The sequence below is a fragment of the Sorex fumeus genome, unplaced genomic scaffold (genome assembly GCF_029834395.1).
Source record: "Sorex fumeus unplaced genomic scaffold, SorFum_2.1 ptg000098l, whole genome shotgun sequence".
NCBI lineage: Eukaryota > Metazoa > Chordata > Mammalia > Eulipotyphla > Soricidae > Sorex > Sorex fumeus.
The window spans coordinates 44,953,415-44,976,371 of NW_026606155.1; the positions used below are offsets into that span (position 1 = coordinate 44,953,415).

A 22,957-nucleotide genomic window follows, 5' to 3' on the forward strand; every position below is an offset into this window, starting at 1 on the left:
AAACAAGGGGGGGAAAAGGGGAAGAAATCCTGACTTCTGATTACTGTTTGGAAAAATAAAACAGGAGTTGGGGAGAGTTTTCTGAACAGGTTAACTGTTGAGGTCTTTTGCTTGCTTATTTGAGATGGGCTTTCTATGCACCTTAATTCCTGAATGTGTGAGAAACCAAAGCCAATTGCAGAGTTGCCTTTTGTCACAGACTTGGTAGCTTTTTATCGTTAGAATCTTGATCAGGTCCATTGTGGCACATGGAATCAACTCCCTAGATGGAATATAAGATTTCTCCCTTGGGCTCCCTTAAACCTGTTGACATAAATGTCTGTCTTACTTGTTTCCAGCGGCTTGACAACCTGCAAAGAAATGTGTTTTCATTTTCGATGTCAGCTGAATTTTATCTTGTCTTCTCTCATGGTTACCATGTTGGTGTCTGACTTGGGATATGGGGACATCTTGCTCTTCCATAGAGGAGGCTTGAAAACTCCCAGGCCATGTGTCACCCTCACCTTGCAGGCTGTGAATCTGGTTTCCTTTGATCTCCTCAGCTGTATGTCAGCATCCTCAGGGAGCTGAGGTGAACTGCAGGGAAGTTGGGCGAGGATTTGTTTATTTTCACCGGATCTCTGGTGCTGCTTTAGATGAAAACATTCTGAACCAGAGCACAGATAAAGGGTAGGACTCTGGGATGTGCCAGATGGAGTGGGCCATCAGCAAAGATAATGTCAAGGCAAGAGAAAGCTTTACAGGGGGTAACAAAAAGGAAGCCATCAAAGCCTGATTTCTACATTAAAATGTCAAAGATCAGTCATTTTAATAGGCACTTACTCAAAATGGCACGGGTTTCTTTTTTCTTTCTGTTTAAAAAAGATTTTAGATATGTAATGGCCCTTAATATCAAAAGATGTTAACTGTCACAGTGGGGGGGAGGGAGGAATGGGGCTCCAATGAGTTCAGAGCAGCCCATCTTTATTTAATAGGCAGTATTCTTATCATAAGTCAAATGTTGCTCCAGAAGATTGTTTTAAATGTCATTGCAAATGACTTTCTAAACTAACACTTCACCAATTTTAAGATTTTCATTTTATGTTGATAATGATAATACACTTTATCTGTTTTACATTGATAATGGGTTGGCACATTTAGCTGAAATGTTTTAGAGGGGTTCAAATGGCCTAAAGTCTTTTCAGGAGATTTATTTTTATGAATGCCAATTCATTTGTAAGCCAATAAATTATGTGGCTTGAAATCTGGCTATTGAATGTACATCTGTTTGCAGGGGCTTATTGAGAGATTTTCTGAAGCCTTCAGGAAGATAGTTTTATCATATTTATAAATAATTTTTAAAAAGTATTATGAAATCAACAAACAAGCAACTTTGAAATTAGGTTGCTTCTTATTGCAATTTCTTTTTACAATTAGTCATTTACTTAAGGATTTTACAAAGCATTTATATTCTAATTCTTACTTAATAAAATACAAAGTTGAGAAAATAATGTTTACAGATGTGAACAGAGTAGCCTTCTGTGTCTGTCCCAGGAAACTATACTCTTAGCTGCAGGTATTCTAAATTAATTTGAGTAAACATGGCTCAAGAAGTAAAAGTGGTTGTCAGCAGTTTCTTTTAAGAAAGCAACAAATATGTAGTTCTGTTTTCTACTTCTGTAATTTTGCTTAGTAACTGATTATAGGTTATTGAATCCACAGTGTGCTGAGCTGATTATTTCATTCTTCCAGCCATCCCGAGTTAACTACTTGACTGGGCAGTGTACTTAGCTGTCAGCTTTAACAAAAACTTGGGTTTCTTGCTTCATTTAGGATAGTAAAATACAAATGCTTATTCATGTTTTGGGAAGGATGATAATTGTATTAAGTTTGTATGGAGTAGTTAGCAAGGTTTGTTATTTTCTTTCAGATTTCTTTAATGTGACTTTCCTTTGCATTTGCATGTAAGCCGTGGTTACTTGGTGGTACAAGAACAGAACTATTGTTGGCTTTGGTATATAGCTAGAAGTGGGATGTTGTCTGAGAAGAGAAGAGGCCTTCGGATAAGTCTGCTGAGCAGCTGTTTTTAGCAGAAATACAGAGACATGTTACATCGGACAGTTTATTATGCTCTTGCTAAACTTGAATTTTTTCCTTGACATAAATTTACTTCATAATGAAATTAGCCCCAAATGGTAAGCCTGAAAAAATCTTTACAGCAATGAGTTTGCAGAAAAGAATGAAAAAAATAAACATTTTAATTTGATCATTGATATTGCAAGGCTGTGACTTGCCAAATGATGAAAGCAAAAGGCATGAATGAGAAAAGCCGAGTCTGTCCAGTTCTTCTCTTTAGTTATAAAGTAACAAAATTAGTTCCTTGGTGGTCATTGCCTGATCCGTGGACCCCCCAACAGCTCTGTGTGAACATTGATCGCAGAGTATCTATTATGATACAGGAGGAAAGCAGGGTGCCAAGAGGGGCAAGCAGACATTGGTGGAGCTGCTCAGCTGCTGGGCCATCTGGACGGGAGATAAAAGGCCCGGGCTGGGGGCTCTGGCATTGTGTATATTTATTATTTGATTTTCCTTTGCCAGATTTTGTCCCCTTTCACTCCCTCTGGCCCAGAACAGACACTTCCTTTGGATGGGGAGCCATTCTTGCAGGCTCCTTTCTCTACCTCAGACGCTAGAAAGTTCACAAGTTCACGTATCTGCTGCATGCGGGCCTTGTGTGACAGTCTTCATTACTCCAGCTGCACCCCCTCTGCTCTCCCTAGAGCCTGCTGGCACTGGAATTTCATCAGCCACTATTGCACTACAGAGTGAAGCACAGCACAAATCTGTAATCGCCAGCCCCTTTGGGGTCTGTGTGTTCTGACAGCTTTATTGTGAGTTATTTGGAAGGAAGATGCTCAGAATAGTTCTTGTGATGAGTGGTTACTGGGTAGTTGGTGTTTTGATTGATGACTCTATGCACTAGCCTCTCATTTAACCATTGCCAGTTAGTACTCTGGAGTATTGCCCATTTTGTACCTGTGTGTCCAAAGATGTTGTAAAGACTTCTGACCATTTATTTCATTGAGAAGGTAGGTGCTAAGTAGAGGCGTAGGTTTGGGGCAGACTTTAGGAACCAGGAATCATTCTTTGCAATTTGAAGGAGAATGTATCATTTAAAGCCCAACTTTCACTCCAGCATTCTGGGGGAACTCTCTGCCAAATACAAGCAGGGAGCAAGGTTTTGTACCTTAAGCGAGAATAAGATCTAGCTTAAAGAAGCAGAATCAAATGAGATTATATATGTGAAGTACTTCACACAGGATAGATTTATCATTGAAACTCAGGCATTTTTTTAAAGTTTTTTTTTTAACTTCCAACTGCATTTTTTCTTTTGACATTAATTTACCAGTAATTTACCTTTAAAGAGCTGATCAACAGTTGTTGTCACAATTTAGTAATAAGATAATGCACACCCCTGTTAGGGTATTTTTTCTCTGTTCCTGCTTTGTCGCTCTGAAGTGAGATATATAGGTGATTGGTTGTATAAACTATAAACTACCACTGTGTGCTTAGTAAATTGTAGACCATTTCTTGGTGGTTTGCTCTGGGATTAGCCACTTTCACTTGCTTGCCATATTTAATCCTGAAAGCACCCCTCCTAGATAGGTATTATTATTCTCGTTCTATAAGCTCAATGACTTTGGAAATTGTCTTGGTACATATACACTCTTCCAAAGTCACATTAGCAAAGAACAAAAACTGCTAAGCTTTTGACTTTTGTGAATCCTTGGGTTAACTTACTAGCTCCTTGAATTCAAACTATTGGTAGTTTTACAGTTTGGCTATGAGTGTTGACTTTCACCCTCTGCTTGGCTATGTCTAAGATTGAAAGCGCCTTTGAAAGAAGCTTGGATAGGGACAAAGAGGGATGTGTGTGTGTGTGTGTGTGTGTGTGTGTGTTTGTGTGTGTGTGTGTGTGTGTGCAGAAGAAATTGGTATTTTAAAGCCGCTATGTGCTCAGTTTTGTAACCTTCCACTCATGGAAGGTTGCATTAAGTCAGTTCATCATATTTATTGAGTTCCTGATGTAAAGGTCATTTTTTTGTGGGATGGATAGCAAAGAAATAGAATTTGAGGACTTTGCCTAAAATGACGGTTCTGTCAAGTGGATTTTTTGTAAGAACTCTTTTTTGTGAAATTTCTGATAAACTTTTGAGGACTGATATCTATGAGTAGAAGTGCATTCTGTGCCAGAGGAATGCTAGTAACTTGTCACTATATCTCCTGGATGTTCTATAGGATCATTTGTTTCTGAGAAGTTTTTTCCACTTTGCTCAAAAGAGTGTTTCCTTAAGCACAGTGCTTGGGAGACAGGAAGGGGAAATAAAGCTATATGTTTTTTTTAAAAGGAAAACTGGTATAAAATGAAGCAAGTTTTTGATATAGTGAAACTCCAAGGAATTCACAAAGAACAGGGCATGAGTACTTTTCAAAAAGCCCTGGATTTTAGGATCCTGTTTGATGGCCTTAGATGGACAAAGCCCCACCCCTCAAGAAGAATTGTAAGACAGAACACGTTAAGATTCTTTCACTTTCGAGTTTCAAACACATGTCAAGCCAAGCAAAAACAGAATAGCCTGACTTTCTGGAAGTTGATCAGATGACAGCCCAAGGGACAGTAAAGCTCAGAGCAAGCCTGAGAGCTATGGCAACCCTGAAAACCCCAGAGCATCCTGGAGGTTCTCTGCAGATCTTAGTTGATGATTAACCGCTGGACTCCAAGTGAGTCTCACTAGCCAAACTTGACCTTGTCTAAATGCCTAACTTTCGTGGCTTTCTTTGCCACTTTGGTGTTTCTTTTCTGATGCTTTGATGTTTATGTAACACTCTCAACTTAATTTGGAAAACATTTGCATGGTGATTAGTTAACCCAGCATACCAACCCTGGGAAGGAAGCCAGAGCTAACAGCACCTCCATGTTAGAAAAACTGATAATTAGGAGGAGACCATTCTAGGAAAGCACTGGGACTAGATGAGTGTCACCTCGGAAAAAACTGAGTGATGTGGCCCAGCTGTTTGGTTCCATCTTTTGAGGGGACCTAGTCTGTGGACACCCTGAGGACAGGCATGGCAGAGTCTGGGTTTGTTTTGAACAGTAGTGCACTGAAATGTTCTGAACGGTTATCTGTGGAAAGGCAGCCACACAGCTTGACCAGCACCCGTTGGTTTATGGAAGCCCCCAGGTTCTTCTCAGTTGGCTGCATTCGGCCTTTGAACTTGAGTGACTCCTCTGGTAATTGGTTCTTCGGACATCACCTATAATCCAGAGAGATTTCTCTTTATTTAGTAGGTTTTGGGCCACACCACGTTGTGCTCATAGCTTACTCCTGTAAGTCAGAGATTTCTGATCCAGCACTTGGAAAGGTGCTACTTTAAAACAGTAGAATGATGGTTCTGGAGGAGTAAGGGAGTGCTGTGCAGGGGGTGTAACAACCCAGTAATGCAAGATGGAAAAAAATGGTAGAGGATGTGCAGTGCACTGCACAATCAGTGGACAGTGTTGCTCTGTATACTTTGTTTTGCTACTTGGGGAGATTTCACGTGATGCGCTTTCAATCACAATAAAAATGTATTGGCCAGATACATGTTTTATTTTTTAGGTGCTGCCTTTAGAGTCAAGGGGCCTTGTTTCAGGTGGCTGAGGTCACTGTCTCAAGGGTATAACAGTGAGTTGGGCTTCCATTGCGTCAGGAAGAAGGTGCCTCTCAGCAGTGCACACCTCTCCTGTTCCATGGAAAACCCAGCACTTTAACCTTAGGTCTAAGCCAGAACCTACAAACCCCACAAAACATATCTTATGTTTTAAGTGTGAGGTTTCTGGAATTTCTAGATGTACATTTTTTTCAACCCAAGTGATTTGGAGACATATGACTTTCTATTTTTGCTGATTTCAGAGAAAGTGGAAAAATACAAGGTCTGGGTGGAGAAAAGAAAGAGACACCTCAGGGTGGCTCAGAGTAAAAGGTTCTGGCTCTGGAGGTTCCCTGTGGATCTATTTGATCCAGACAGTCTCACCATCTGAACGATTCAAGTCGTGTTTTTCCTTTATCTAGGCAACTAAGCATCACCTAGAGCTCCCTGGGACTAAAGTGAGCTTTGGGGAATATTACTGGCACACCTCATGGAGCTGTACCAGTGAGGTTAATTGAGTTGTTTTGGGGGGACATCATGTAAAAGATATTTAGCCTTGTCATTGGGGAGGCGGTTTTATGTCAGACATTTATTCAGACTTTTACTGTATTCTTTCGACTGTGATGGGGTATGTGAAAGTGGAACCAACAGAAATGATAGTCCCCACCATGCCTTGCAGATGCCCCCCTCTGGACCAGTCAGGAGTTCACTAACCATTAGTGCATATCAGAAGTGGCCTTTTGTCCTCTGGGAGACCTGTTTAGAGTAGCTTATAGGGATAAATGTTGTACAACTTGCATTGGAAGAGCACTGCCCATCTTTCGGTGTGTGTGTGTGTGTGTGTGTGTGTGTGTACATTGGTGAGGACAGTGGAGCCTGGAGAGCTCTGGTTTTGTAGGTTTGACAACTGTGGGCTGTGCCATTTTACCTTTTCTGTGAACTGATTCCTGAGCCCCAAGACCCATAGAGCATTCCCAGGGGGCTGGGGCTAGTGGTGGTAGAATCCTGAATGCTCCCATGACTGATCTTTATCTCTGTCCCCTGCACAGGTGAGCGCTGTGGGCTATGGGATGGATGAGGTGGAGCAGGACCAGCATGAGGCCCGACTCAAGGAGCTGTTTGACAGTTTTGACACAACGGGCACTGGGTCCCTGGGACAGGAGGAACTCACTGACCTCTGCCACATGTTGAGTTTGGAGGAGGTGGCACCAGTGCTGCAAGAGACACTGCTTCAGGACAACCTGTTGGGCAGGGTAAGTCCTGGGGATGGGCATGATAGCTGGTGGGGAGTGGATTGGGGTGCTGAGGGTGGGGTAGACCACAGGTGTTGCAACTTGTTTCTGAGAGCTGTGTGTTTCCTTACACGGTATCCTAGTGACTGGGACAATGTCTAGGGATTTCTCCTTAGCAGAGCTGCCTGCTCAGGTGACCAGGGAGGGTTCCTTTCTTTCTTGCTGGTGATATTAGGGCGTGCTGTAAGCACTCAGTGAGGCAGAGTAGAGAGGATATGCTCCCTCTCTGCTTTTTTGTGGCCATTCTGTAGTTTCCACAGTTATCCTCCTCCATGGAGGGGACTGGGGTTTCTCTGAAGAAATGCAATAAGAAAAGCACCATTTGTGGAATGAGCAGATTGCTGCTGTAACTTATACCTGATAAAGTGGTTTCTTGTATCAGTGTTTTCTGGTATGAGGTGGTTATTATATCATCCACAGAAAAGTTGGACAGAGGGTAAATAAATCCAGTGCAGGTTCATTTCAGACTCTGCACAGCCAGACATGCGTGCCCATGTCAGCCTCTGTAGTTCATAACAAATCCATGTTCTACCCAGAGAGTAAGTCAAAGATGAATCCAAAGTTAGAAGCCATCCATGCCGTTTTCTGTCTTTTGTTGTTGGGAAGGATGTGTGATTGCTCCAACCTGATTCTGCTCTCAGTTCTCACACTGGAAAGTGGCACATGTATGTTTTTGAGTTCATTCTTGCTGTTGGTTTTGGAGAAGAGCAAGAGGAAAAAGTGATGTGTTTTGAGTTCCATTTGCCCTAACTACTGATACTTTGTAGAGAGCGGTTTTTATCATGTGGTGTGAATTGAGGAAGTACTTGTGAAGCTCAACTTTTTCTCAGTGACTGAAGTTCCTTTTCTTAATTTCATTTTCACTGTCTTTTACCATTCATGTAAGTGACCCTGATCGTGTAAGTAGAACTGTCTGCTCACTGGGATGAGACAGATTGGAGGAGCTATCATCTGAAATTAATGTTTGAAGGGTGATAGTCTTAGGTGCTTGAACATGGTGTTCAGTAGGGCTCACCCTTCAAGGAAAAATTGCGAATTGTTTCCCCACACTGGAACAATTCTTAGTTACTTTGGGGAGATTAACTGATCCCTTATAACTGCTAGAAATCTTGCTTTAAAAGCAGTAGAAATGAGTCCTTTGAAGATTTAATCATTTCCCATTCATTCTCTAATGCACTACCTGGTTATCTGGTTCTGCCTCAATCTTGGATGTTGTGAGAATCCATGAAGAGTTGTGTTTCCACTCAAGTCATTGAGGATCTCAGCCTTTTGGACCCTAAGTAATAGTATCGAGGAGTGATCAGTTTTACTGCTTATTAAAGCCTGGAAAGACACATACAACTTTGAGTTGACACATCTCAACTTTTCTTTGAGATCTTGTCTTCGAGTCTGCCTGAATCTGGTGCCCTCTGCTGTAAACAGCATATTCCTTGGTGGAAGATTAACAGTTTCCTCCAGATGTTGCACACCTTTAGCCTCATTTGGCAGAATCAAACAGGAGCATTGATTGATTTGTTAACGACTTGACACTACCAGCTAGCTTTGTTCGTTTGCTATTTGCCTGTGAATAATAAATACCTAAGTGGTCTATAGTGTGATATTTACTTAGTGAGCTTGTGATAAAAGTTAAATAGATGTGTGCATATTGATTTCATTGGGTGGTCCCTGGTGATTGTCTTCAGAGCAGAGTTGGCATGAATTAGTGCATTACTGTTAAATTTGCATTTTTTATGAAATGGAATTAGTCTCCATAGATGATCACATAAACCTGGCCATATGCTCTTAAGATATTCTGTATGGCCTGTAATTTTAAATTAGAAGAAAAAAATTTGTGGAATTCACTGGAGAACTCTAAGCATTGTCATTTTCTTAATATGCTGAGTAGGGATCACAGGTTATAAAATTATAAGTTGTTTTAATGCCAGTCATCTTCTTTTTACGTGATATTTATGGAAAGCCTTATAAGAATTAGCATTTGATTTAATTAAATTGTGCAAATAGTAGTGTAGTAAATCTAAATGTATTACTCTCTGTCTGAGGCATATTACTAGTTGTGAAATATGGGTACAACTTATTTTGTTTATTACAAACTAAAGGTTTCCAATAAATTTGTACTTGGATACATAAACTTCCTAAATGTTTATTTTTAAATTTTATCTTAAAAAATTTTTTTTAAGTTTTTGGGTCACACCCAGTGATGCTCAGATGTCACTTCTGGCTCTGCACTCAGCAATTACTGCTGGCGGTGCTCGGGGGACCATATGGGATGCCAGGGATTGAACTCAGGTTGGGTACATAGAAGCAAACACCTTACCCATTGTACTATCTCTCCAGCTCCTATCTTTGAAAACTTAAGGAGTATAGTTTTTTTCAGTGTTACATTTTTTAATTTGAGGCACCCGTGGTTTACAGTACTGATGATAAGTCTTTATGCACTGCCTATTCCAACACCACATCCTCCCCCAGATTGCCCATTCACCTTACCATTGTCCCAGTGTTCAGCCTCCCTGTCCTTATCCCCTAAGAGTATAATTTTTATTTTTTTAAGTTTTAATTAATTTTTTAAATTGAATCACAGTGAGATAGTTACAAAGTTGTTTGTGATTGGGTTTCAGTCATATAATGTTTCCAACACCCATCCCTTCACCAGTGTACATTTCCCACCACCAATGTCACAAGTTTCCCTCCCACCCCACCCCTCCAGTATAATTTTCTTTTTTTTTTTCCACTTTTTGGGTCACACCCAGTGATGCACCGGGGTTATTCCTTGCTCGTGCACTCAGGAATTACTCCTGGCAGTGCTTGGGGGACCATATGGGATGCTGGGAATCAGAACCAGGTTGGCTGTGTGCAAGGCAAACTCCCTACTCACTGTGCTATCGCTCCATCCCCCCAGTATAATTTTTAAGTAAAATAAAATATCCATGTTCCCCTTTACTGGGATTTGCCCAATTTAAATAATTTTTTCTTGGAAAATAAACAAGATGAGGACCTGGGATGCGACTAGGTAGTAGAGTACATGTCCTGTGTATGAGACCTTGCCCTCAATCCCTCCTGGCAGTTTGTGGGGTGGAGGGAGGAAGAAGCAAAACAATATATTATCTTTTAATTTTTGAATTCATCTTCAGTAACTGCGATCTTTTGCTTAGTGGAGCATGGGGGCACCCAAACCATGCTTCTTTTTTTTTTTTACCTCATTTTTAGTTTTTGGGATATACCCAGCGATACGCAGGGCTTGCTCTTGGCTCTACACTCAGGGATCATTCCTGATGGCATAGGGGGACCATATGGGGTCCCAGAGATCAAAGCTGGGTAAGCCACATGCAAGGCAAGTGCCCTACTCACTATACTACTCCCTCCCCCCTCAACCGCCACCCCCCCAGTGGTGTTTCTTGACTCATTGGGTCAGCAGTAGGATCAGTGGGAGAGCCTGAGGATGTGGTGTTGCTTAGGCCTGTGGTGCCAAGAATTATCTGGGTCACCCTAGTGATGCCTCATGCTTTCATGGCTGCACTTGGTGGTTCTCAGGAACCATGTGGTACTGGGGATTGAACCAGGCTCAGCTACGTTCAAGATAGGAGTCTTAACCCCTGTACTATCTCATTGGCTCACTTTAAGTATATGTGTGTTTTTAATATGCCCGATGCTTCTTTTAATAATTGTTAAATTAATTTAAATCAACTTGCTATTTTCTTGCATTTTACTAATAAAATAACCCTAACACCCAAATCATGTTTCAATTAATATGTGTGATCTTGTAGTATAACTTAAATCTTGATCATGGTAGTTACTATAGAAGTATTTAAAATGCTTTAACATCAAAAACTGTTGGTTTGAGTTGAGAGGAAATCAGCAGTTTGTGTTCCCTGCTAGGTTATCGAAAGAGCTCCATCTATATCTTTGTTTTGGTTAAGTACCAATCGGGGGCTTGGACCCTTACCATGACAGAGAAGTCCTGTATACTGAAGAACTTGTCAGGTAACAACCCAGTTTGTAGCACTGGAAGTAAGTAATACAAATAGCCAATTGATTTTTTAATTAAACCAATTTTTTATCCAGGCAGTTAATAATTAAGGGTACTCAGGATGGGAGAAGCATGCTGAAAGTAGACTATAGACCAAACATGATTGCCACTCAATGCCTGTCTTGCAAACCACAGGATCCAAAAGGAGAGAGAGAGAACAAAAGGGAATGCCCTGCCACAGAGGCAGGGTGGGATGGGGGGTGAGAGGGATGCTGGGACCCGCGGTGGTGGAGGATGGGCGCTGGTGGAGGGATAAGTACTTGATCATTGTATAACTGAAACCCAAGCACAAAAATTTGTAAGTCTATAACTGTACCTCATGGTGTTTCACTAATAAAAAAAAATAATTAAGGGTACTTCTTGCTTCTTTCATGTCATGTTATTGTTTTTTTATTTTGGGGCCATACCTAGTAGGACTGCTCCTGGCTCTGTGCTAAGGATTCATTCCCTCCTGGAGATGCTCAGTGGATCTGTGTGGTGCTGGGGATGGAATGAGGATGAGCCAGAGCAAGTCTGACTAACCTCTGTTATGTTTTATTTTATATTATTATTGTTTTTAAATCACCATGAGATACACTTACAAAACTTTCGTGTATGAGATTCAGCCATACAATGATCGAACGTCCATCCTCCACCAGTGCACATTTTCCACCACCAATGTCCCCAGTATCCTCCCCTTCCCCATCCCAGTCTTTACCCTGCCTCTATGGCAGACAATTTCCACAATACTCTGTCTCTACTTTTGGGCATTTTGTTTTGCCCGAATTTTCCCAGCACCATTCAAGCCTGCCTGCCAGGGGCAGATTCTAGATAATTTATTTTCCATTGCTCATTTTGAATATCATGAGAGTTTGCATGGCCGCTTTGTGGCCACATGCTTCCAAGATCCTAGATTGTAGGTAGTTGGGTTCCAGAGACATCTCTGTAGGGCACTAATCCATTTGGAGATTCAGTTGGGTGTCTCTGGACCAGGGCCGTTGGTGCATCAAGATGGCACCCCCCGGAAGCTTGTGGGGGTGAGAGGTAGGCCTTGGAGTGGGCAGAGAGCAGGGGAGGAACAGCCTGGAGCCTCTGCTGCCATGCGGCCTGGAGATTTAGTCCTGGTACCCGCATACCTGGGCCTTGCTTGTGGAAGCTCTTGGATGCTGGAAATCCATCTGGAGTAGGTGGGGAGACTGCACCTACTCCATCTGGGGTGCCCTAGCGAAATTGGCCTGGTATGGGGCCCTGAGGGATCTCTGGTGCTGTGGTCTCTGTTATGTTTTAAATGAAGTGTTTCTACAAGCTTCTATATAAAAATTCAGAAATGATAATATATCTTGTTTTTATTGAAGCTTTTAGTTAAACCCAGTTTTTAAAATAATGTTTTCCTTTTGTTTTTAAGTGGAATATGTCAACTTGAGGAAAAATTACCCCCGGCCAAGTTTCTGAAGCGTTTTCTTGCTATATTCTTTAATATGACTGTGGATGATGAAGTAATGTATGCCCCTGACACTATTTAGAATCAGAACAGGCCACACTATGCAGAACTCACCACAGGTTTCCAAAATGTCCCACAGATGTCTGGATTTGGGCCATCAAAGGCTCTTTGAAATTTTTAGTTCTAAAATTTGACAGCTCTACAAATACATGTATTTCAGTTTAGCTTTTCTACTTTCCATTTTCAGGTGCTTTGGGTTCTTTTATAACAGTCATGATCAGTTTCTTACGGCAGACTTGCTTGTTTGTTTTCAATTCATTAAGCTTTTCAGGGTTTCTTTCACCCCATTTTAACCATTTAAAAAGTCCATTAGAAATTCAGAAATAATTCCCGGTAGTGATTATCCAGACTTGTTCTCTGCATGCAGAAATTACTCTTCATCATCAAATGGTGCTTAATAACTACCCAGGCTCATGCTTCCATTTTATACTAATGATCCGAGGCTTTTTGAAGGTGTTGGAGGGAATGGTGGGAATATTTCTCATTGCCTCTGTTAAATATCTAAACCTTTGTTGTCCTTATTATTTGGCCATTCGATTTTAACCTGAAATGGTGAGGGACTTGTTCTGATCCTTACACTCATCTTGTGCTATGAAGTAGCCTATCACTCCCACTCTTTACAACAGTCTCACTTGGAGTTGTCTTGAACTTCTAAGGGTCTGTAGTTCCTGTGTATAGGAAGGAACACAGGATTAAAAACTATAAGACTTGCTCTGATTTGTGTTAGCACTTTGTCAGACTCATTGCAAAAGTAACTTTGGCTCTTGAAATCTAAAGAGCTGTGAAAGATGTAATTGGCAGAGCCAATGGTCTTCTTAAGTTTAATCCACACAAAGAGATGACATTAAGATGACATAGCTTAAAGCTCCTGATAAATTTCAAAAAGAACATGAGGGCTGGAGAGAGCGTGTGGGCTGAACTCATACTTCACTTGCAGGGGAGGCAGGGGAAGGCTTGACCCCTGGGACCAGATGGTCCCCCAGGCATCTCTGGGAGTGACCCCTGAATATAGAGCCAGGAGTAGCCCTTGGATACCACCGACTGTGCCCCCTGTAAAACACAACCCCCCCAAAACATGGGGCATCTCAAATAAACACTGCTGCACCTTCATAAGAATTCAAAGGTCCACGTAGGCTTCACCCCAAGGGCAACTGAGGAATAGAAGCATTTGGAATAAACTTTGAAGGCATAGTCAGCACAGACGCATAAAAGAGGTCAAAAATAACAGTGCCCAGCAGGACAAAGGAGGACTGTGATATGATGGAAGGAACTTGTAGAGACAGTCATAGCTCTAGACTGAGAGCTGAATGCAAGAAGAACCAATTAATGCCTTGGACCATTTTTTGTGTGTGCATTTTTTTATAATAAAACTTAAAATGCAGTTAAAAAATAACCAATGATGCCAACGTCACTGTCTTCTTGAAGTCATCATCATCAGTGGCATTTTCTCCAGGCAGCAGACATTTTCTCATATCCTTATACCCATGGCTTACACTGGGTATAAGGACAGGAAGACCATGCCAGCTTCCAGTTCAGCTCTGGGATGCTTGCCCATAGTGGCACCAGTGACTGCAGAGATGATGTTTGAGTTGCCCCTTGACCATCACCCACAGCTTCCCAGAGGGACCATGCACAGTTTCTAGGTGGCAGTGATGGCGGGTTACGAGACCCTCTACATACATTATCAGAGTTATTTTGGATGACCCTGGCCAGAGAGACTGAGCAGTTGGGAGCACAGAGGACATTGCTGACAGTATGGAGGGAGCTGTCCTACTTCTCATGTTCATGCCCATAACACACAAGGGACATCAGTAGAAAAGGTGGTGACAGTGACTCTTTGACTCCACGTGAGTCCCAGTCTTCTCCTGGGTTGTAAAGACAACAGTGAACTCTCCCAAAGTTTAGCACCTGCAACTCCCTACTCAGTGTTGGAGAGATCTCACTCCCTAAAGATGAAGACAGGCTTTCTGCCCCATTCATAGCCTTGGCTGTGTCATTGTACTTGCCATTGATGGAGTCACACTGAGATATGTACAGCATGTATTTGAGGTTAATGAAGGCATCATTGATGGTCACAGTTTTCCCTTTGCTAGAGTTCAAGGCAGCCCTGGAGACCAGGCAGTCCCTTCAGCCAAACTCACTCTCATTACTCTCTGACCTTCACCTATCGCACTTCAAGGATATACTGGTACTGTGTGAGATAAGGCGGTTTCAGTTGGACAGGAGGAAGCACTGTGACTCCATCACAGTCTTAAGCCTATAGCATACATGTATGTGACTGAACAACCTAGAATCAGAATAGTGACTTGTCCAAGGTGAGGGAATTAGTTCAAAGCATCTCTGGAATGGGTGTTCAGACTTCCCAGTCTCTGTATTAAAACATGTATATCCTTAGTTCTCACACTTCAAGTAGGTAAAAAGGAATCTCATTCTCTCTCGCCTCCTTCAACACCTCCACATCAAGAGAGTGTTCTAATAGAGCAGACCTGAAGTCAGACCAGGATTCTGTATGAATGAATCCTTGCTACTTTTGGCTATATGGCCATTGCTGTCCTCAGACTCTAAGCCTCAATATCTTCCTCTGCTTAATGGAAAGTAATACCTTTCTTACAAGATTATGGTGGGGGCTGACTTGGATTGCATCAGAACCATAATTAGCTCACCATGTTCTGCATATCTCTGTATGTTCCTCTCTTCCATCCCCTATGTACACCCAGCGTGAATCTTTAATACGAACATGGGCACGCCGCTAATGATTTTCTGAAACACCCATTTGTGTAGAGAATGTGTTTCCTAAAAAACCTCATGTGGCGGTGGTTTGTCTCTATTTCTACCTGTCAGCGGGGCTCCTTGGCTCAGTCTTGCAATTCAGTGTTGTACAATTACTTTGCGTTTTATAGATCATTTTTTTTAATGGGGGTGAGTGTGGATAGTAAGAAGAAGCTTGCTTTGCAGAGAGCCAACTTGGGTTTGATCCCCTATGGTTGCCCAAGCCCTGCTAAGAGTGATCCCTGAGCACTGCCAGCAAGTGTGGTCCCAAACAAAAAAAAAAAAGAAAGAAAAAAGACTTAGAAGTTAAAAGAAAATGGTCTTTTATCTCCTCCACTTTTCTGCAGTAAGTCACTACTTAGTGAGCCATTGCCATTGATGGAGTCACACTGAGACATGTAGAGTATTTATCGCTTTGACCGGAGTAGTTGTTTATCGCTTTGACCAGCGTAGTTCAAAGGGCTGGAGGGCATGCCTTGCATGTGCCACATGATGCCCAGATGTGGTTCTCATTCCCTCTGGCACCACTGGGCCTGCACACCAAACCATCAGATTCATGCTGAGTATTGCCAGTACCAGCCCCAGGCCTCCAAGCACAATTAGGGAGCATCCCCCCAAGTAAAAGATTTTGTAACCATATCTCTCATTGTGGTCAGTATTTCTTTGTCACTTCTGTTTATTTATTTATTTATTGGCTTTTTGGGTCACACCCGGCAATGCACAGGGGTTGGTGGTGGTGCTCGGGGGACCATATGGGATGCTGGGAATCGAACCTGGGTCGGCCGTGTGCAAGGCAAACACCTTACCCACTGTGCTATAGCTCCAGCCCCTGTCACTTCTCTTTAAATGATACTGTAATTGGCATTCTTCTGTACGTTTGCTTTCTGATAGTGCTTGTTTCTGTACCCATGTCACTGACACTAAAATATGCTTTTTTATTGACTTTCCTTTGTATTAATAGGTACAGACCTCCTCAGGGTGATTATAGCTGCATGGGCCTTTGTCTTCTCTAAGAAGCTCACTTTGTTGAACACTAGCTTGAGCTCTCTTTTTGGGTCTGTTGGAAGTACTGCTGCACACATATGGAAACTCCCTGCATTGATAACTTTATGCAACACCGGGTTCCAGATTCTGCTTCCTGTTTGCTGGATCCTAATGGTGTGAAACATCTTTTGTTTCTTCTGTGAGACTTAAATTCTTTGCATCGAAAAGATTCGTGTTTCTAAAAGAACATTCATACAAAATTTGGAGAAGAAAAGTGGTGAGGTAAATTTCTACTATGCAGGGTTGACATGTGACCAAAAACAGCACTTTACTAGTCTTTCTGTTAATTTAGTTTAAATGTCATGTGTGTTTTTAGTCAGTCGTGTAATTTTCCCATTGCATCAAACTGCCCTTTGAGGCATATGAGATACAGGAATGCTTGCAAAATGAATGGCAGCAATTATCATTCAAATGAGGAGGTTCCAGCCGGGGTATATACAACTTGGGAGCTTATTACCTTGTGAGAATTAATTGCATTATATTTTTGTGAGGATTTCTAAATTTTAACATAATACAATAGTGAAAGTCCCTTGGAGGAGAAAAATGTACTTAAGAATTCCAGTTGCTAAACTTAGTGAGTCCACTGATGCATGTTTCTCCACAATAGAGGGCATTTATTAACATTTTGGTTGGGGTTGGGCCCTAAGGGGCTTTTCTGCCACATCAGTATTCATGAGCATTGATGAAAAATAGCAGTCACCTGCCTCTGTTAGCAACTAGCTTCTTCCAAGACGTGAAATTTACTGCTCTTGAAAGCTGAGGGTTTCATGTCTCTGTTTCTGCCTGTGCGAGTAGAAAAACAAAGATCTTTTTTATTTAAAAGAAAGGTTCTTTTATTATTTTATTTTTATTGTGGTAACAGTGACTTATGGGAGTATGCATGTCTGTGTTGTAGGGGTGCACTGTCACCCCATCTTGCACAGCTCTGGAGTGCTAAAATCTGCCCCTCCAGGCCATCAGATCCTTCTGATTCCCCTCTACCCCTTGCCCCCCACCCCTGTACCCTGCTATTTGAAAGCCTCAGTTCTGTGGATAGAGTCAAAGGTTTGTTTTCGTTGGAAATTATCTACTCGCTTGCTTTGTTCCATAAAAATCCATGTAAGACAAAGCTGCTCCAATAGTCTTAATCAGCTTGGCAGATTTCTGTGGATTTTCAGAGGTTTTTGTGGGGTAGGAAAGAAATAGTCTTTGTTTGATGGTTCAAAACAAAACAAACCAACAAACCCTCCGAGTTTATCATCAGAATATTCTGTAGACCTTTTGCTTCTAAAATGTGACTTAGCAAGCTTAAGCTCATTTTAGAAATCTTGAAGCCCATCTGTGAATATCTTGGAAAATGAAATAGCATAAGAACCGCCACTGCTCTCCCCTCTACTTGCCAGGGAGGGGCTGGTCATTTACCAGAGACCCTATTGATTGGCTTTGTCTCACTCAGAGCACTTTCCAGACTTACCTTGCACCAGCTCAGAAACTGAACTCTTTCCTCCCCATTCCACCGTATCAAATCATATATCGGTCACCATATGGCTGTCCTTGTTCATTTAGCATCTTTTTGATCTATCACTTATTCTTCTTTGTTATGAACGATATTTTCACGATTTATTTGTGGCACACTGATGCTTGCCCAAACAGTAAATAATGCTAGTTCATTCAGTTTTTTAGTGTATATGTTATTAAATTAGTTTCTGGAGTTTTCAAAACTCTTTAAGGGGTTCCCAGGAGGCTCAGGAGACCCATGCATGATTCTTGGCCAGCAGACTGGGGGGTTGAATGCAAGGGCCTGAGAATGTGGTGCTGCCTGCGCCCTGCCATGCTGGGGATACTGAGGTCACTCCAGTAGTACTCAGGGCCCGTTAGGGCTGCACTGGCAGTACTCGGTGACCACATGAGTGGAAATCAAAGCAGAGTGGTCTGCATAAAGGGCTTTACCTGTGTACTCTTTCTCTAGACTCCCAAAACTCCCAAAACTCATTTTTAAGCTTATTTATACTTTATTTTTTTTAGGGAGAATAGTTCATATCTTTTCTCAACCCCATGTATCAGTAGTTATTTCTTGTACTTGGAAAGTCCTGTCTTTTCTTTATACTTTCTAACCTATAATGAGTTGGGAATCAGTATAGATAATTAAGCTTGTAATGAATCAGGTAGAGTGAGAATAAATAGCTTTGAGCACCACTCATTCATTTCCTGTCAGAGTGATGTACTCTGGAGCACTGAGGCTATGTGATAATCCTTCTCCATATAAATGAGGTCTGCACTGCCTCAAAAGCTGGTGGAGATGGTCTGGGCAAAATCTGATGACTTGTCTAGACTGAATTTCTGAAACTGTGTATCACCATCCTTTATGGGGTCAGCTCATTGAATGTGTGTGTGTGTGTTGTGGGGGGTGTCACAAAAAAATTGGCAGCAAAGGTATACTACTGGAAAGTAATTTAAAACCATCTAGATCCTTAATCTGTGATGTTTCTGCCTGTACTCTCCTCTTTTGTATTTCTCAGGTGAAAAGCAGTTGCAAGTAGGAAAAGTTTATGATGCTCTGGTCTAGAATTAGCTTCCAGCATAGAAATCTCTTTGTCTTTTTTTTTTTTTTAAGGAGGAATGAGATAGAGGAAGATAAGCCCTATCCCTAGAGGGCCCACATGCCCCTTACTCAACTATGCCAGTAATATATTCTTTCATGCTTACATAGTGAAACCTCAAGCCCAGGCAGTGAAAGCCCACCCACCCAGCTTATGTGAGAGAAAGTCTCACATACGCTTCCCACTGTTGAAAGGGAGCCTGGATTAGCTCATAAATGTGATGGAGAGAGTCGGGTTTCATTCACATCACCTGCCTCCATTAGGTCCCAGAGAGGAGAAGCCCAGAGTTTGGGGTACCCGTACCCAGAGCGCTGGGTTCATTTCTCTCAGCTTTTGAGAGAGAGGTGGCTCCTGGGCCCTACTTCATTCCTTTCCACTCCCACTTGGTGTCCTCAGCTACTCTTGTGGCCAGTGGCTTTGCTCAGATTTATGGTTTGTTCCTCTGAAAAGTGGTGAGACAACCTCCCCGCTTGAAGGGGGGCCTTAATTATCATGTTGGTATACACAGCCTTCTTGTGTGCCTAAGTTCCTGGTTGTTCTAGGATATGAATAATTCTTATTTTGTCTCCCTAATGCCACCAGGAGGGAGTCGTGGCACCATAAACTACCTGCCATCTATCTGCCTGACTCGAGGTGACGTTTCCTGAGCATAAGAGCTCCATAGAAGCCTGCAGCTCAATCTCTCAGGCTATCCTGGCACCTAGCAACCATTCAGGAAATATTTGTTGAATGAATAACAAACATTAGCCATTACCCTGCCCCACTTCTAGAGCAGAGCAAAGTAGAGGTCATGTTGTAATCGAGTATGTGCACAGCAGGAACTGTATATCTGAGCCTGGGTCTGAGGCTAGACCCAGTGACCCCAGGGCGGAGCCTGTCCTCCTAATCTCTGCACTCCCACCCTGAGAGGCAGGCATGGGTCTGGGAGGAAGTCAGTGCTGCCTACCAGTGCCCCTCTGTGGGGAGAGGGTGGGTATATGATGTTTGTGGACTCAGGTAGGGCCTTGCATGCAGTTGACTTGGCTTCCATCCCTATACCTCATATGGTCCTCTAAGCCTCAGCAGGAATGATCTTGAGCACAGAGCCAGGAGCAAACTTTGAGCGCTGCTGGGTATGACCCCAGACAAACAACCAAACAAAAGTTTATGTGATCTAGAGGGCTAGAGAGATAGTACAGGAGTTAAGGCACTTGTCTTGCTTAGGATTGACTCAGATTGGATTCTTGGCACCACATATTGTCCCCAGAGCACTGCCAGGAGTGATCCTTGAGTATCAATCGCCAAGAGTGATTTCTAGGCGAACTGGGTGTGGCCCCCAAACCAAAAGGTCTGAAGGAGCATGCTTTTGGATAATAATCTGAAGCAATTAAAATGAAGACAGTAGAAAAATCATACATAATTTGGGAGCATTGCAAATGATAACCACAAACAGCTTAACAGCAGGAATCTCGATGAATTCCTCTCCTGTGTTTATTTGCACAGAGAAAACAATATATGATTTGTATTCTCTGTTGTTTAGATTGCTGCTGAGATTTGCGGCTTTTTAAATTTAATTTGCATGTGGTTTTATTCATCACCTATAGTTAAATTTCTAGGCAGCCTTTTGTAATGTCATCTAGAGAGAGTTATGGCAGGCAAACTACAGATTTACTTATTTTGCATTTGCATATGGGCTTGTGTATAAATCAGTACCACATGATCAAACCATAATTATGAGAATAAATATTCTTTTTCTCCCTTTTGCCTCATGGTGACATCACATAAATTTACATCATAGAAAAATATACTTCACTATTAAAAAAGAAAGACTATTTTATCCTTTTAACCATGGTGCTATTCCAGTTCTAATGGAATACCTGCTTAAATAAAACTTGGGATTTTTCCTGCTTTAGTCTAGATAATTGTATTTTCAGGAATTCAGGAAAAGGCTTTCCAAGATTTTTTTACCCCTTGTGTTTGCTATTGATTTTTGCTTGTTTTTAAAGTCACTGGGGCTTTAGGAGATAAATATTATATATCTGCCCCAGGCAAGACTGTTTTCAAGTCATCCTCAAAAGATAGCTTATTCTCTTCCGGAATATATTAAGAGAAGAAAGTTTCTTCAGGGCATTGTCACAATGGATCATTTACCTAGAAACCTTTTCTTAATATCTGATCTAACATCTTTCTCCTTTGGTCTTGTTAAGAAGAATTAAAAAAAAAAACTGAAGTTTTTTTTAAAAATCTGTTTTTAGGCTGGGATGTTTCTCAGTGGAGAGCATATGCCTTGCATGTGTGAGACTCAGAATTCTATCCCCCAAAATACACACACAAAAATATACAGACACACACAAACACACACACACACCCCACCCTCTTTATCAGAAATTTCAGAGGCTAGCTCTGTAGTTTCCCCCTCAAGGTTGAATAAACATAAATATTTATTATTAGTGCTTATATTAGGGAAAGGGGGGGATCCCACAAAAATGTCCATCTCATTTTCTCTTTAGCTCTTTAGAGAAATGAATAAAAAAGGGAACAAAAGTAGATTGAGTTTCCCTTTAAGACTCTTAAGATGCTATTAGGTAGTTCTGATAACTCGTAAGTGGATTCACTTTAAGGATGTTGAAAATCATTTACAATGTATTTTTAATTTTTTTTAGGTGCACTTTGACCAATTTAAAGAAGCATTAATACTTATCTTATCTAGAACTCTGTCAAATGAAGAACACTTTCAAGAACCAGGTAAGGGCACTAACTTCTCCACATTTCCCTTTGAAAGTTGTTCAAGGAAGAATGGGGAGGGACCCTCGGAGCATGTATAAGAGAGTTCGGGCATCTGCTTTTTCAGTGACTTGCCTTTTGATATCATCATAAAGACCTTGCAGCTGCTGTTGAACATGAAGATGAGACTTCCATACCACAAAGGCATATTATGGAAGAAGTAATTAGATTGTTTCTAGGCAATGTCAGATCGTGCAGCAATAACTCACTTGCAAATGGAGCCGAGCGATGTTGAACGATCCTTCCTCCGATCTTAATTCCTGTGTGTGTGTAGCACTGTAGCACTGTTCTCCCGTTGTTCACCGATTTGCTCAAGCGGGCCCAGTAACCTCTCCATTTTGAGACTTGTTACTGTGTTTGGCATATCGAATACGTCATGGGTAGCTTGCCAGGCTTTGCCATGCGGGTGAGATACTCTTGGTCGCTTGCCGGGCTCTCAGAGGGGCGGGGAAATCGAACTCAGGTTGGTCAAGTCGGTCGCGTGCAAGGCAAACACCCTACCCGCTGTGCTGTCGCCCAGGCCCAAAATGTGTGTGTGTAAGGATAAGAATTAGGGGAGATTGTACCTAAAGGATGAAGGGCAGCCAATTTGAAGATTATTGTATTTAGTTCTGGAAAAATGGATAATCTTCTGCTATTGTCATGATTCACGATCATGTTTTGTTCTATTTGTTTCTCTTCCTCTCTAAAATGATAATTCTTGAGGATGGAGTTGTTCATTTTTGTATTTGCTGTGATTGACAAAATGCTTAACATGTAATAAGTTTTCAATGACTGTTTCGTAAAAAGGGCTTGCTATTTCAAGTTTTTACAGGACACCATAGGTTGTAAGATACATCATTATTTTGAATACTTTAAGGGGAATAAGTTGTTCTTGATTATAATGGTAAAATACAAATATCCTTGTTTCAAAGTGTTCAAATCTATATATATGGCAGGCTTTATGTCTCACAATCAATTAAATATGTAAATGTTTAGGGTCAGTTCTGTGTTGAAATTGAATTATAGTTCAGTCTAGTTTTACCAGAAATCAGTGATTGTCAGGGACAAGAGCTAGAGATCGACTATCAAGGCCAAAAGGGAATTTTGGTGGTGATGAAAATCTGTTTTTATATCCTGATTGTGGTGGTAGTTACAGATTGTATAAATTTTTCTAACCCATACGTTCGGGCTGGAGCGATAGCACAGTGGTAAGGCGTTTGCCTTGCACGCAGCCAATGTGGCCGACCTGAGTTCGATTCCTCCGCCCCTCTCGGAGAGCCCGGCAAGCTACCGAGAGTATCTTGCCTGCACGGGAGAGCCTGGCAAGCTACCCGTGACGTATTCGCCAAACACA

At 41.7% G+C, this 22,957-nt stretch overlaps 1 protein-coding gene across 1 annotated transcript in view; it reads left to right on the top strand.

Moving 5' to 3' along the window:
* NIN (ninein) overlaps window positions 1-22,957 on the top strand; it is a 111,146-nt gene that overhangs the window by 1,529 nt on the left and 86,660 nt on the right. The window contains exons 3-4 of the mRNA XM_056133180.1: window positions 6,720-6,923; window positions 21,501-21,582. Of these exons, the coding sequence (XP_055989155.1) occupies window positions 6,741-6,923; window positions 21,501-21,582 (265 nt within the window). The 5' untranslated portion in view covers window positions 6,720-6,740. The remainder of the gene's footprint in view (window positions 1-6,719; window positions 6,924-21,500; window positions 21,583-22,957) is intronic.